This window comes from Pseudophryne corroboree, chromosome 1, assembly GCF_028390025.1.
Source record: "Pseudophryne corroboree isolate aPseCor3 chromosome 1, aPseCor3.hap2, whole genome shotgun sequence".
In the NCBI taxonomy this organism is placed as follows: domain Eukaryota; kingdom Metazoa; phylum Chordata; class Amphibia; order Anura; family Myobatrachidae; genus Pseudophryne; species Pseudophryne corroboree.
Genome location: NC_086444.1, coordinates 295,415,474 through 295,430,387, shown reverse-complemented (window position 1 = coordinate 295,430,387; position 14,914 = coordinate 295,415,474). Strand labels below are relative to the sequence as shown.

The 14,914-nt window shown below is 41.8% G+C and overlaps 1 protein-coding gene across 2 annotated transcripts in view; it reads right to left on the bottom strand.

The window, feature by feature from the left end:
* Positions 1 to 14,914, bottom strand: part of NAA25 (N-alpha-acetyltransferase 25, NatB auxiliary subunit) — a 335,868-nt gene that overhangs the window by 236,756 nt on the left and 84,198 nt on the right. For both annotated transcript variants that reach the window (XM_063964363.1, XM_063964364.1), the window contains exon 5: positions 13,604 to 13,678. In XM_063964363.1, coding sequence (XP_063820433.1) covers positions 13,604 to 13,678 — 75 coding nt within the window. The remainder of the gene's footprint in view (positions 1 to 13,603; positions 13,679 to 14,914) is intronic.

Genomic DNA, 14,914 nt, shown 5'->3' with positions numbered 1-14,914 from the left:
GAGGCAGTCCTGTAGCTAACCTGCTGAAAATTGTGTCTTGGACAGCACAAATTTATTTATCAAATAGCAAAGGAGTCTGAAAATACAATGAATGCATCAGTGATCGACAAGCAGATACATTTGAAGAGACGCATGTGGGGTCCTCCAAATGTTAAAAAGGGCTCACACTGAATGATTAAAAAAAAAATAAAAAAAAAATTATATCTATATATCTATATATATATATCTATATCTATCTATATATATATCTATATATATATATATATATATATATATATAATTTTTTTTTATTTTATTTTTTTAAGACCCACGCACAAATATAAATGCCCCTCACTTGCTCCCAAAATGCCACCATATACCTCTCAGAGATACCATTTGCAACAAAATTGCTCCATAAGCCTTATTACCCCTTGCTGCTTTAACATGTCCACACAAGGCTGCATATCCCCCACGTACGCCGAAACACACTTAGTTGCCCCGCAAAAATCCCCCACATCTAAAATTACTAAAAGCACAGTTGTTGCCCAGAGAGGAAGTAGGGTTGCACAGAATACACAAACACTGTTGGAAGTGCTGCGTCACATCCCTGTGTTGTGCAGAGGAGGTAATGGGACACTGAACCCGGCTGCATAATAATCAAGTCAGCAGAGAGCTAAAGCCGCAGGTTAAGACCTGTTTCTCACCTCTGATACAGATGAATGAGAATACTGCAGAGTTCACGGCAGCTGCAATCTGCATTTTAGGACAGACTACTACTACTACTACTACTACTACATCTGAAACAGCAGATTAAAAACCAGCACAATATTTTTAGGTGTTTAATACTTAAAATAAGAATTATGGTAAAGCTTTAAATGCCCACGTCATTAATTAGCATTGCAAGGAAGTGCTTACAGTATATTTTAGAATTTCAAATGTATGGAGTGAATCCAATTGCAGGCAATGTTATCGCCTCCGGCAGTTAGGGCGGCGACAGCTGCACTTTACAGCAGCTGGGACTCGCACAATTTTGTTTGCAACCCCATAGGACAATTGGATTGACCCCTAATATCCCTTTCACATCTCCAATGCCGGATCCCACCTGGGAATTGGAAACGGGTCCTTCCCGGGTGGGACACGGCACTGGACCCTAACAGCTGGCTTACCGACCCGGCAAAATGCCGGGTTCGGTTGCCATAGCGACGGGAGGCGGAGCCGGCGCTGGGAGATGAGCTCATCTCTGTGCCGCCTCTCCCTATGCTGTGAATGGTATTGCTTTATGGAATCATATTTATGAATATTAATATTTAATATATCATATATGGTATTTAATATATGGATATATTTCAATTAATATGCATTTATCATATATATCTGCAAATATATTATGTCAGGCTTACAAACTAATTGGCTGATACATATATGCAGTCCTTATACATATGACTTATGAAGTTATTAAGTTAAGATTCCTTAAAGAGAGTTCAAGCTTGAATATTACCGCTCTTTTTATATGATTCTTTATTTACAGGCAGATCAAATCGTACAGAATAAGATATACACAGTAGTGATATATATACTAATTATAATTATATTAAGCTATGCTATGTTTCCTTCGTTACATAACATAAAACAACATGACATAAGTTTCACAAACAGTTTCAATTATTATCATATTTATACTTGCAAGTTAAAGATTGCCATCCCAAGAATCATTCCTTCTGCATGTTCTCCATGACTTCTCCTCCTGACTGACTTCCTTCCTTCTCCTTCTTCTTCTCCCTCTCCCTCTTCCTTCTAACTCCTAACTACAAGTCTGGTCCTTTTATCTCATATTTTACCAATTCAAACTATCATATTCTCATAGTTTCCAATGGAATAGGTAATTATAGGTTTGTCAGATTCCAAGGTGTAATAAAACAAACATTGAACTGGGCTGTCGTGTCCTGTTCACGGAGGCATGGTGTCATAAAAGTGTGGTGTCCACACTGCCTTAAGCAAGTATAGTATTGTAAAATCTGGAATGTCTTTTCATCCAAAGTTCTGTTGTATTGACAAGTTTTCCTGGGGTCGGTTACACAATGTTTTATCAATGGATGTGATCTCTTTTCATAGTAGTTAATTTATACTCCCTAGCTTTTAACCTTCACTGGACAATAGACAAACCAGTAGATTCTGATCTACTGTAAGCACACCTGTGAATTCCAATGACCAACAGAGCTCTGTCACATACCTATTATCATTTATGGCCTAATACCTTTTCTCTACAATGACTCTTGATCTTACTGTAACCTCTCTGGCCTTATTTATGACTAGAGCAGAATAAACCTGTTCCCTACACTATTTTTTACCATCTTGCTGTAAAACACAAATATACAGTATATCTATATAAACACATACACAAACCTAATCTCTTAAATCAGCTAAACATTACCTCATACATTCAAACTTATTTCATATCTATTCCTTACTATATATATCCAGTATACTGTCCACTATGGTAACATCGCCTATTTATAATGAATTATATTTTGATTCAGACAATATCCATTGCCCTAATATTATACTAAGTGCAGACAATTACCTATAAGGCAACAGTCGCCCCCTTGTGGCCATGAGAAATTCTTTTGATTGGCCACACATTAAACTAGCGTAATTGCTTCCAAATACATTTCAAAATATTCCTTCAAACATAACTTTCGTTGTAACCATAATATATACCATAAGTGTAATAATAATAACCATTATGATTTTAAAAATCTCTAAAAATTCTTAGCTTACCTAACCTTATTCTACTTTTTAACTAAAGCAGACAAAACTGAGGTTTTTATTCAGTATTCATGAGGAAAACTAATTTCTACAGACATTTGGAATACCATAGCCCAATTGTAGACCTTTTTTCTGTATCTGGATCAGTACGTTTGGACATTTTTGCTGTTCTTGTATGTAGCAATTTACTGGGATAAGACTGTCATCTGCGTGGTTTGCTTGCAATTGGAGATGCCTTGCGTTTGCATTATGGCCTTGCGTTTGCAACATTTGCACCATTACTAGAAGTAGAATTCTTCGTAGCAGCTGCTCCTTTGCTTGCCATTTCGCTGTTTGAGGCAGAGGGCTGTGTACGTCGAGTGCTGTGTCTTGAACATTCAGTACTTGTGACGACCCTCAGTAATAGTAATAGTCTTTATACAGTCTTTAGCAGTTCTGTTTCCTTTGCGTTTATCCAATGCCGCAGTTGTGACCAGTGTCCATATTGCTTTTGCACAAACAGGTTGTGATTTTGAATAGAACAGGCATATATGAAACAGTCTTTTTTTTTTTTTCTTTCTTTCTTTCTTTCCTTGCTTGTTAATAGTAGGTCTTAATTGTCTTCGGGCAATAGTACCACAAATGGCTGTGAGTAGTACACCTACTCTGTTCTGTATTTCCTCACTGAATAAATTACCATGCAGTCTTAAATCTCCTTATTCTACCTTGTACCTATTTATACATCTCAATCTTACATAAACTTATACCAGTTTAACCCATATAAAGGCGTTTTCTATCCTACCTATATTTTGACTAATAATTATTTAAAATGCTTTTGATGTGTATATAGTAACATCCTATCAATACAATAAATGAATATAATTTTGCTTCAAACAGATATTAAATATCATTTAGGAATGGCTTTAAATATATCTAATTCCATCCAATATTATTTTATATGCAGCCATGTGCATATACAGTGACCCTGTTATGCTACAAATAATTATCTTAGACTTGTGACAGTCTTTATTAAGAGAATTATTCATCCCACTTAATAATCTCGGCCCAATTTGTTATAACGTGGTATACCATCCTGTATTAGATATTTAATTACTTTTGAAGCTTTTACGAAGGAAGCATAGGTAGTATCTATTGTGTAATATATAAAAAAAACATAAAATATTTACAAGGTATATATGCAATGATATAAAATATATCTCAGACAAATGTTTACATATATGTGATTAAGGTATATGAAGGGATGAGACAGTTCTGTATAATCACAGTGATGAGATGTGCTGTACACTGTTGTGGGAGTGTACATGTAGTTTGAAAGACAAGTAATGATTACTTGTGATGAAAGGGTTAATGAAAACCTTCCCCTTTCTTGTGAAACTGGAAAACTCCTTGAGGATTTGTCCATATATCAGTCTTTAGGGATGCTATGTAGATTTTGCTGGATAGCAGCGATGAAAGGGTTAATGAAGACCTTTTCCCTTGTAAATTGGAGTCTTTTTGGAGTCTTGCACCATTCTGTATACAGGTTGCCAGGATTACTATGAATCAAACAAAAATACATACAATGACTATCACAGATATTTATACAGTGATTTAACATAGCTTGCTATGCATTCTGTCCTATCTGCTGCATGTTATCAGGTACAGAATTTACAAATGTGTCTTTTAACGATTGAATAACAAACAAACAATTGTTTCTGGCCTGTGCCAATCTTTCCTGTCACATTGTGTGTCAATGACAGCACAATTGTCGCTGCAGATATGATGCAGGTTTAATTTGGAAACTGTGGCTGTTTGAACATCAAAGCAAACAATGGCTTCATTGGATCTAACAAGTAAAGGAATGATACTACCGTATTCACTTGTGACCATACTCCCTTGTGATGCAGCCTGGTCCCAGACTGTCTTTAACCATAGCGTTTGCTGCTTGGTGTGGCTCCTTAGTTTGGAAGAATCTTGGAGCTTCTGAAAAAACCTACTTTTGTGGGGAGAGAAACTTGTTAAACTTTGCCAAATATGTATTGCAGGTCCCAGGGCTTTCTGTCTTTCCACACCTGTAATAAAATGGTTATGGCACCAGGGCATAAAAACATTTTCATCCTGGTGATCCTTTTTGTCATTGTTAATTGGTGTGTGGTTTGCAGAATGACACTCTGCATGTGGTCTCTCTGAGAGCATGCAAACATTTGCACCATCACTAGAAGTCTCTGAGTGCTCTGTGGGGGTTACATAAGTTTGGGAACTTTGTTTGTAAACATGCATTCCTGAATTAATTTCATGGATTTTCCCTTTAAACATGTTTCCAGGTGAATACATTTCAAGGTTTGCAACTCTGGTTGCCATGGGAGTTTTCACCATGGGGAACTTCCCCACCCCTGTGTGCACTGTACTGCTGCTATCAGTGTTTAAATCTGCTGACAATTCACCTTTGCCTAAGGGCATAACAAATTCTTCATTTACATTGGGAACTCTGAGAGTGTATTCAGCAGAATACTCATAATCTGAGTTACAATGATCTTCCCCCTTACTAGACACAGTATAGGGGACATCTCCTATTGCTGCTACCTCCTTTACATTAATGTGCTGTCTGATGATAGACACATCCGGCACATTGCTACTTTCTTCCTTTACCACAGAGGCTGTTCTGCTGGTGGTCTGTGTGACCATAGCAGACTCCATGCGCTGCACATTGATGCAGTCCTGCAACATGTAACTTTCCTTAATTTTAGGATCTTGACTGATTAAGTCATTTCTGACTCCTGTAGACTCTGTGTACAGAGTTTCACATACCTCAACACTATTCCTGTTTGGTGTTTCTATCTCAGCTTGCTTGCTGGATGTTATCTCTTCATCAGAGATCTTGACAATTTGATTACAAACTGTCAGGCTTTTCGCTTCTGCCCCAAACTTTTTCTGTTTATTTTTCTGTTTAAGGGACTTAAATAACGAATGCATTTTTGCATTAATGGTCAGGCACGCCTTACGAAGACGTGAACCTGATTCTTCTTTACATTTCTGTTTGGCTTCTAGAGCCGCAGTTCTGCGCATTTTTCTAAATGCTACAGAAAACTTTTGCATTTTTAACATTTCAATGCTAAATTTATATATTCTTTGTTTTTAGTACTGAAGGTATCCTCTCCTTAAGATTGACCGGTGTCTTAAGGTTAAACTCTAATACCTGGTACATTTATACATTTATTTGGAAATACTCTTTTCCACTGTGCACATTTTCTATTCTAGGCCTTTAAATTCTTTATTCTCATTTGTAACCTATTCCACTGTGATCTTGTATTTTGCCAGCAGGCTTATAGCCTTTGGTGCTGCTTCCTAATAGATATTATGTTAGTTAAAATAACGTATATTGCACTAACACATTTATCCTAGGTTATACAGAATACAAAATTGACATTACACAATGGTAATAAATTTTCATAGATACATCCCCACCGTGATTCTGCAGATTTGGTAGCCAGCTTATAGCATCTGCTACTCCTCATAAATATTATAGATCAGATAATCAGATTCAGTAATAACAAGTCCAATTCGTGGTCGCCAATATTGCTTTATGGAATCATATTTATGAATATTAATATTTAATATATCATATATGGTATTTAATATATGGATATATTTCAATTAATATGCATTTATCATATATATCTGCAAATATATTATGTCAGGCTTACAAACTAATTGGCTGATACATATATGCAGTCCTTATACATATGACTTATGAAGTTATTAAGTTAAGATTCCTTAAAGAGAGTTCAAGCTTGAATATTACCGCTCTTTTTATATGATTCTTTATTTACAGGCAGATCAAATCGTACAGAATAAGATATACACAGTAGTGATATATATACTAATTATAATTATATTAAGCTATGCTATGTTTCCTTCGTTACATAACATAAAACAACATGACATAAGTTTCACAAACAGTTTCAATTATTATCATATTTATACTTGCAAGTTAAAGATTGCCATCCCAAGAATCATTCCTTCTGCATGTTCTCCATGACTTCTCCTCCTGACTGACTTCCTTCCTTCTCCTTCTTCTTCTCCCTCTCCCTCTTCCTTCTAACTCCTAACTACAAGTCTGGTCCTTTTATCTCATATTTTACCAATTCAAACTATCATATTCTCATAGTTTCCAATGGAATAGGTAATTATAGGTTTGTCAGATTCCAAGGTGTAATAAAACAAACATTGAACTGGGCTGTCGTGTCCTGTTCACGGAGGCATGGTGTCATAAAAGTGTGGTGTCCACACTGCCTTAAGCAAGTATAGTATTGTAAAATCTGGAATGTCTTTTCATCCAAAGTTCTGTTGTATTGACAAGTTTTCCTGGGGTCGGTTACACAATGTTTTATCAATGGATGTGATCTCTTTTCATAGTAGTTAATTTATACTCCCTAGCTTTTAACCTTCACTGGACAATAGACAAACCAGTAGATTCTGATCTACTGTAAGCACACCTGTGAATTCCAATGACCAACAGAGCTCTGTCACATACCTATTATCATTTATGGCCTAATACCTTTTCTCTACAATGACTCTTGATCTTACTGTAACCTCTCTGGCCTTATTTATGACTAGAGCAGAATAAACCTGTTCCCTACACTATTTTTTACCATCTTGCTGTAAAACACAAATATACAGTATATCTATATAAACACATACACAAACCTAATCTCTTAAATCAGCTAAACATTACCTCATACATTCAAACTTATTTCATATCTATTCCTTACTATATATATCCAGTATACTGTCCACTATGGTAACATCGCCTATTTATAATGAATTATATTTTGATTCAGACAATATCCATTGCCCTAATATTATACTAAGTGCAGACAATTACCTATAAGGCAACAATGGGTACTGGGTCGCATCGACCTGGCAACCAATTCACACTGCCACTGACCCAGTATTCAACCCGGGAATAACCCTTATTACCCGAGTTGAAATACCGGGTCAGGCGACCCGGGAATTCTCCATGGGCCCTTTCACATCACACAGTGACCCGTATCGACCCGGCAATATACCGGGTCAATACCGGGTTATTTTTGCTATGTGAAAGGAGTTTAAGTTAGAAAAAATAAGATTTTAAACCTACCGGTAAATCTTTTTCTCCTAGTCCGTAGAGGATGCTGGGGACTCCGTAAGGACCATGGGGTATAGACGGGCTCCGCAGGAGACATGGGCACTCTAAAGAACTTTTAGTATGGGTGTGCACTGGCTGCTCCCTCTATGCCCCTCCTCCAGACCTCAGTTAGAGAAACTGTGCCCAGAGGAGATGGACAATATGAGGAAAGGATTTTCTTAATCTAAGGGCACGATTCATACCAACCCACACCAAACACACCGTATAACCTGGAATATACGCAACCAGTTAACAGTATGAACAAAAAACAGTATCAGTCAACGACCGATCTTAACTGTAACATAACCCTTAATGTAAGCAACAACTATATACAAGTCTTGCAGATTTAGTCCGCACTGGGACGGGCGCCCAGCATCCTCTACGGACCGGTAGGTTTAAAATCTTATTTTCTCTTACGTCCTAGAGGATGCTGGGGACTCCGTGAGGACCATGGGGTTTATACCAAAGCTCCAAACCGGGCGGGAGTGCGCGGATGACTCTGCAGCACCGATTGAGCAAACGCGAGGTCCTCCTCAGCCAGGGTATCAAACTTGTAGAATTTTGCAAAAGTGTTTGAACCCGACCAAGTAGCTGCTCGGCACAACTGTAATGCCGATACGCCTCGGGCAGCCTAGTGGAATGGGCCTTTACTGAATTTGGTACCAGCAATCCAGCCGTAGAATGAGCCTGCTGGATCGTGTTACAGATCCAGCGAGCAATAGTCTGCTTAGAAGCAGGCGCGCTAACCTTGTTGGCTGCATACAGGACAAACAGAGCCTCTGTTTTCCTAACCCTAGCCGTCCTGGCTACGTAAATTTTTAAGGCCCTGACTACATCAAGGGACTTGGAGTCCTCCAATTCCCTCGTAGCCACAGGCACCACAACAGGTTGGTTCATATGAAAAGAAAAAACCACCTTAGGCAAAAATTGAGGACGAGTCCTCAACTCTGCTCTATCCACATGAAAAATCAAGTAGGGGCTCTTGTGAGACAAAGCCGCCAACTCTGACACCCGCCTTGCAGATGCCAAGGCCAGCAACAGGACCACTTTCCAAGTGAGAAATTTTAATTCCACCGTTTAAAGAGGTTTAAAGAGGTTCAAACCAGTGTGATTTAAGGAACTGCAACACCACGTTAAGGTCCCATGGTGTCACAGGAGGCACAAAAGGAGGCTGGATGTGCAGAACTCCCTTTACGAAAGTTTGGACTTCTGGGAGAGAAGCCAATTCCTTCTAAAAAATATAGATAGGGCCGAAATCTGTACCTTAATGGAGCCTAATTTCAGGCCCATATCCACTCCTGTCTGTAGGAAGTGGAGAAAACGGCCCAGATGGAAATCTTCCGTAGGAGCATGTTTGGTTTCACAACAAGATACTTGCTTCCTCCAGATACGGTGATAATGTTTCGCCGTTACTTCCTTCCTAGACATTATCAGAGTAGGAATAACTTCCTCCGGAATACCTCTCTCAGCTAGGATTCTGTGCTCAACCGCCATGCCGTCAAACGCAACCGCGGTAAGTCTTGGAACATGCAAGGCCCCTGCTGCAGCAGGTCTTCCCTGAGAGGAAGAGGCCACGGATCTCCTGTGAGCATTTCCTGAAGATCCGAATACCAGGCCCTTCGAGGCCAATCTGAAACCACGAGTATTGCTTGTACTCTGTTTCGTCTTATGATTCTCAACACTTTTGAGATGAGAGGTAGAGGAGGGAACACATAGACCGACTGAAACACCAATGGTGTCACCAGGGCGTCTACCGCTACTGCCTGAGGGTCCCTTGACCTGGCACAATACCTCCGAAGCTTTTTGTTGAGGCGTGACGCCATCATGTCTATTTGAGGAAGTCCCCAAAGACTTGCTATCTCTGCAAAGACCTCTTGATGAAGTCCCCACTCTCCTGAATGGAGATAGTGTCTGCTGAGGAAGTCTGCTTCCCATTTGTCCACTTCTGGTATGAAGACTGCTGACAGAACACTTACGTGATTTTCCGCCCAGCTCAGAATTCTTGTGGCTTCCGCCATTGCCGCTCTGCTCCTTGTCCCGCCTTGGCGGTTTACATGAGCCACAGCTGTGACGTTGTCTGATTGAATCAGAACCGGTAGGTCGCGAAGAAGATACTCTGCTTGTCGTAGGCAATTGTATATGGTCCTCAATTCCAGCACGTTGATGTGTAGACAAGCCTCCTGGCTTGACCATAGAACATTTCTTCCTTTTGTGACTGCTCCCCATCCTTGGAGGCTCGCGTCCGTGGTCACCAGAACCCAGTCTTGAATGCCGAACCTGCGACCCTCTAGAAGGTGAGCACTCTGCAGCCACCACAGGAGAGACACCCTGGCCCTGGGGGACAGGCTTATCTTTTGATGTAGGTGTAGATGGGACCCCGACCATTTGTCCAGAAGGTCCCACTGAAACGTCCTTGCATGGAACCTGCCGAAGGGGATGGCCTTGTAGGCTGCCACCATTTTTCCTAGAACTCGAGTGCATTGATGAACAGACACTCTTTGTTTTTAGCAGGTCCCTGACCATGTTCTGGAGGTCCTGGGCTTTTTCTATTGGTAGAAAAACCCTCTTCTGTTCCGTGTCTAGGATCATGCCTAGGAAAGATATTCGAGTCGTTGGAATCAACTGTGACTTTGGCAGATTGAGAATCCAACCGTGTTGATGTAACACTCTCAGGGAGAACGACACGCTTTTCAGCAATTGATCTCTTGATCTCACCTTTATCAGGAGACCGTCCAAGTACGGGATAATTGTGACACCCTGCTTGCGCAGGAGCACCATCATTTCCGCCATTACTTTGGTGAAAATTCTCGGGGCCGTGGAAAGCCCAAACGGCAACGTCTGAAAATGGTAATGACAGTCCTGTACCGCGAAACGCAGGTATTCCTGATGAAGAGGAAATATGGGGACATGAAGGTAGGCATCCTTCACGTCCAGCGACACCATAAAATCCCCTGCTTCCAGACTGGATATCACAGCCCGGAGTGATTCCATCTTGAATTTGAACTTTTTCAAGTATAGGTTCAGGGATTTTAGATTCAAAATGGGTCTGACCGAACCATCTGGTTTCGGGACCACAAACAGTGTTGAATAGTACCCTTTTCCTTGTTGGCCTAGGGGGACCTTGACAATCACTTGCTGTTGACACAGCTTTTGAATTGCATCTAATACCACTTCCCTCTCCGGGGAAGAGGTCGGCAAGGCCGACTTGAAAAATCGGCGAGGGGGCACCTCTTCGAACTCCAGTTTGTAACCTTGGGATACAATTTCCAACGCCCAAGGATCCTTGTCTGATAGAACCCAGACCTGGCTGAAGAGTCGAAGACGTGCCCCCACCGGCGCGGACTCCCTCCGTGGAGCCCCAGCGTCATGCGGTGGATTTAGCAGAAGCCAGGGAGGACTTCTGCTCCTGGGAACTAGCTGAAGCAGGTGTTCTCTTACCTCTACCCTTACCTCTGGCGAGGAAAGAGAAGCCCCGACCTCTTCTGGACTTATGCGACCGAAAGGACTGCATCTGATATTGTGGGGTTTTCTTTTGCTGTGGGGGAACAAAAGGCAAAAAAGTAGATTTACCCGCGGTAGCTGTGGAAACCAGGTCCGCAAGACCATCCCCAAACAAAACTTCACCCTTGTAAGGTAAAACCTCCATATGCTTGTTTGAGTCGGCATCACCCGACCATTGGCGGGTCCACAGAGCTCGTCTTGCCGAAACTGCCATGGCGTTGGCTCTGGACCCAAGCAGCCCCACGTCTCTTTGAGTGTCTCTCATATATAAGACTGCGTCTTTAATGTGACCTAAAGTCAGTACAATGGTATCCTTGTCCAGGGTATCCATGTCAGCCAACAAGGTATCTGTCCATGCTGCAACAGCGCTACAAACCCATGCCGATGCTATTGCCGGTCTGAGTAAAACACCAGTATGTGCATAGACTTTAAGGTCGTTTCCTGTCTACGATCCGCAGGATCCTTAAGGTCCGCGGTGTCTGGAGACGGTAGTGCAACCTTCTTGGACAGACGTGTTAACACCTTGTCCACCCTGGGTGAGGATTCCCACCGTATCCTGTCCTTTGCAGGGAAAGGATATGCCATAAGAATCCTCTTGGGAATCTGCAGTTTTTTTGTCTGGAGTTTCCCAAGCTTTTTCAAATAATTAGTTCAGTTCATGAGATGGGGGAAACGTTACCTCAGGTTTCTTTCCCTTAAACATGTGTACCCTTGTGTCAGGGACAGAGGGGTCATCCGTGATATGCAAAACATCTTTTATTGCCATAATCAAATAATGAATACTTTTGGCCACCTTAGGGTGTAACCTTGCCTCATCATAGTCGACACTGGAGTCAGAATCCGTGTCGGTATCAGTGTCTGCCATTTGTGATAGGGGACGCTTTTGAGACCCTGACGGGCCCTGTGACCCAGTCAAATCCGCGGATTGACTCCCTGCTGTTTCCCTGGACTCAGCTTTGTCCATTCTCTTATGTAATAAGGTCACATTAGCATTTAAAATATTCCACATATCATACCAATCACCTTGCCGACGGAGACACCACAATCATCTGCTCCACCTCCTCCTTGGATGAGCCTTCCGCTTCAGACATGCCGACACACGCGTACCGACACCCGTACACACACACAGGGATATATCTATAAGGGGACAGTTCCCCAACATGGCCCTTTGGAGAGACAGAGAGAGAGTATGCCAGCACACACCCAGCGCCAATTGACACTGGAAACAATTCCCAAATATAGCGCTTTTATATATATTAACAGTGTAATACACTCGCTGCGCCTAAATGTGCCCCCCCCCCACCTCTCTTTCAGCCCTGTGTAACCGATCTGCAGGGGAGAGTTCGGGGAGCCAGCTTCTCTTCAGATCACTGTGGAGAAAATGGCGCTGGTTAGTGCTGAGAGACCAAGCTCCGCCCCCTCCAGTGGCGGGCTTCGGTCCCGCTCAAAATTACAATTAATGGCGGGGGATGTACATATCTACTGACTCCGCAGCCCACATGTGAAAAATGCCAAAACAGAAGTTTATATTGCTGCCCAGGGCGCCCCCCCCTGCGCCCTGCACCCATCAGTGCCTGTCAGTGTGTGTAACGTGTGGGAGCAATGGCGCGCCAGTGAAGATCTGAAGTCTTCTGCCGCCTTAGAAGTCTTCTTTCTTCTTATACTCACCCGGCTTCTATCTTCCGGCTCTGCGAGGAGGACGGCGGCGCGGCTCTGAGACGAACGGCAGGGGGAGACCTGCGTTCCGATCCCTCTGGAGCTAATGGTGTCCAGTAGCCTAAGAAGCAGAGCCTATCATCTAAGTAGGTCTGCTTCTCTCTCCTCAGTCCCACGATGCAGGGAGCCTGTTGCCAGCAGTGCTCCCTGAAAATAAAAAACCTAACAAAATAATTTTATCAGAGAAACTCAGTAGAGCTCCCCTGAAGTGCACCCATTCTCCAATGGGCACAGAATCTAACTGAGGTCTGGAGGAGGGGCATAGAGGGAGCAGCCAGTGCACACCCACACTAAAAGTTCTTTAGAGAGCCCATGTCTCCTGCGGAGCCCGTCTATACCCCATGGTCCTTACGGAGTCCCCAGCATCCTCTAGGACGTAAGAGAAACTATCATTACTACAATTCATAAAACCTTTTAAGTAGCTGTTTAAATTGATATGCTGTCCGTAACACAGACCCTAACCAAAACTACATATTAGTTATATTAATTTCTCACCTGCATGATCAAACTCATCACAGACCAGAAATAATACGGATTTTTTGGAACAATTTTGTATAGTGCCATTCCAGCCTGAAACACAAGAGATAATATATCAATCTTACCATAAAATGGTGTCAACTATATGGTTCTGCAATGGTTAAAACAAGTAATCAACAAGATTTAACTTATTATTAGTTCTATTTTGGCTGAGCCATATGAATAAAAGTCTAATTCACAACAGCGTTCTGTTACAGAATATGTGGCTGTATTTAAAGAAAATGTGGAGAAAAGGACCAGGTAGAAATGAGTTTCAACAAGTGTGAGGTTCATTTGGAGAAAGGTGGAGAAGGGGCGGGTGTGCAATTAAAAATAAAAATCAGTAATTCACATGGTAAAAAGCATATCAAAGTATTTTTTTTTCTTTTTACCTTAGATGTATTGTACTATCAATACATTTAAAAACATTTCTGGATTATTGGATATGTACAAAGTTCTAATGAACTTGAGCTTATAAAATCACAGGAAAACTGTAAACCAAACCAAAAAAGTAAAAAAGAAAATAATAAGAATTTACTTACCGATAATTCTATTTCTCATAGTCCGTAGTGGATGCTGGGGACTCCGAAAGGACCATGGGGAATAGCGGCTCCGCAGGAGACTGGGCATAAAGTAAAAGCTTTAGGACTAGCTGGTGTGCACTGGCTCCTCCCCCTATGACCCTCCTCCAAGCCTCAGTTAGGATACTGTGCCCGGACGAGCGTACACAATAAGGAAGGATTTTGAATCCCGGGTAAGACTCATACCAGCCACACCAATCACACCGTACAACTTGTGATCTGAACCCAGTTAACAGCATGATAACAGAAGGAGCCTCTGAAAAGATGGCTCACAACAACAATAACCCGATTTTTGTAACAATAACTATGTACAAGTAATGCAGACAATCCGCACTTGGGATGGGCGCCCAGCATCCACTACGGACTATGAGAAATAGAATTATCGGTAAGTAAATTCTTATTTTCTCTAACGTCCTAGTGGATGCTGGGGACTCCGAAAGGACCATGGGGATTATACCAAAGCTCCCAAACGGGCGGGAGAGTGCGGATGACTCTGCAGCACCGAATGAGAGAACTCCAGGTCCTCCTCAGCCAGGGTATCAAATTTGTAGAATTTAGCAAACGTGTTTGCCCCTGACCAAGTAGCTGCTCGGCAAAGTTGTAAAGCCGAGACCCCTCGGGCAGCCGCCCAAGAAGAGCCCACTTTCCGTGTGAAATGGGCTTTTACAGATTTTGCCTGTGGCAGGCCTGCCACAGAATGTGCAAGCTG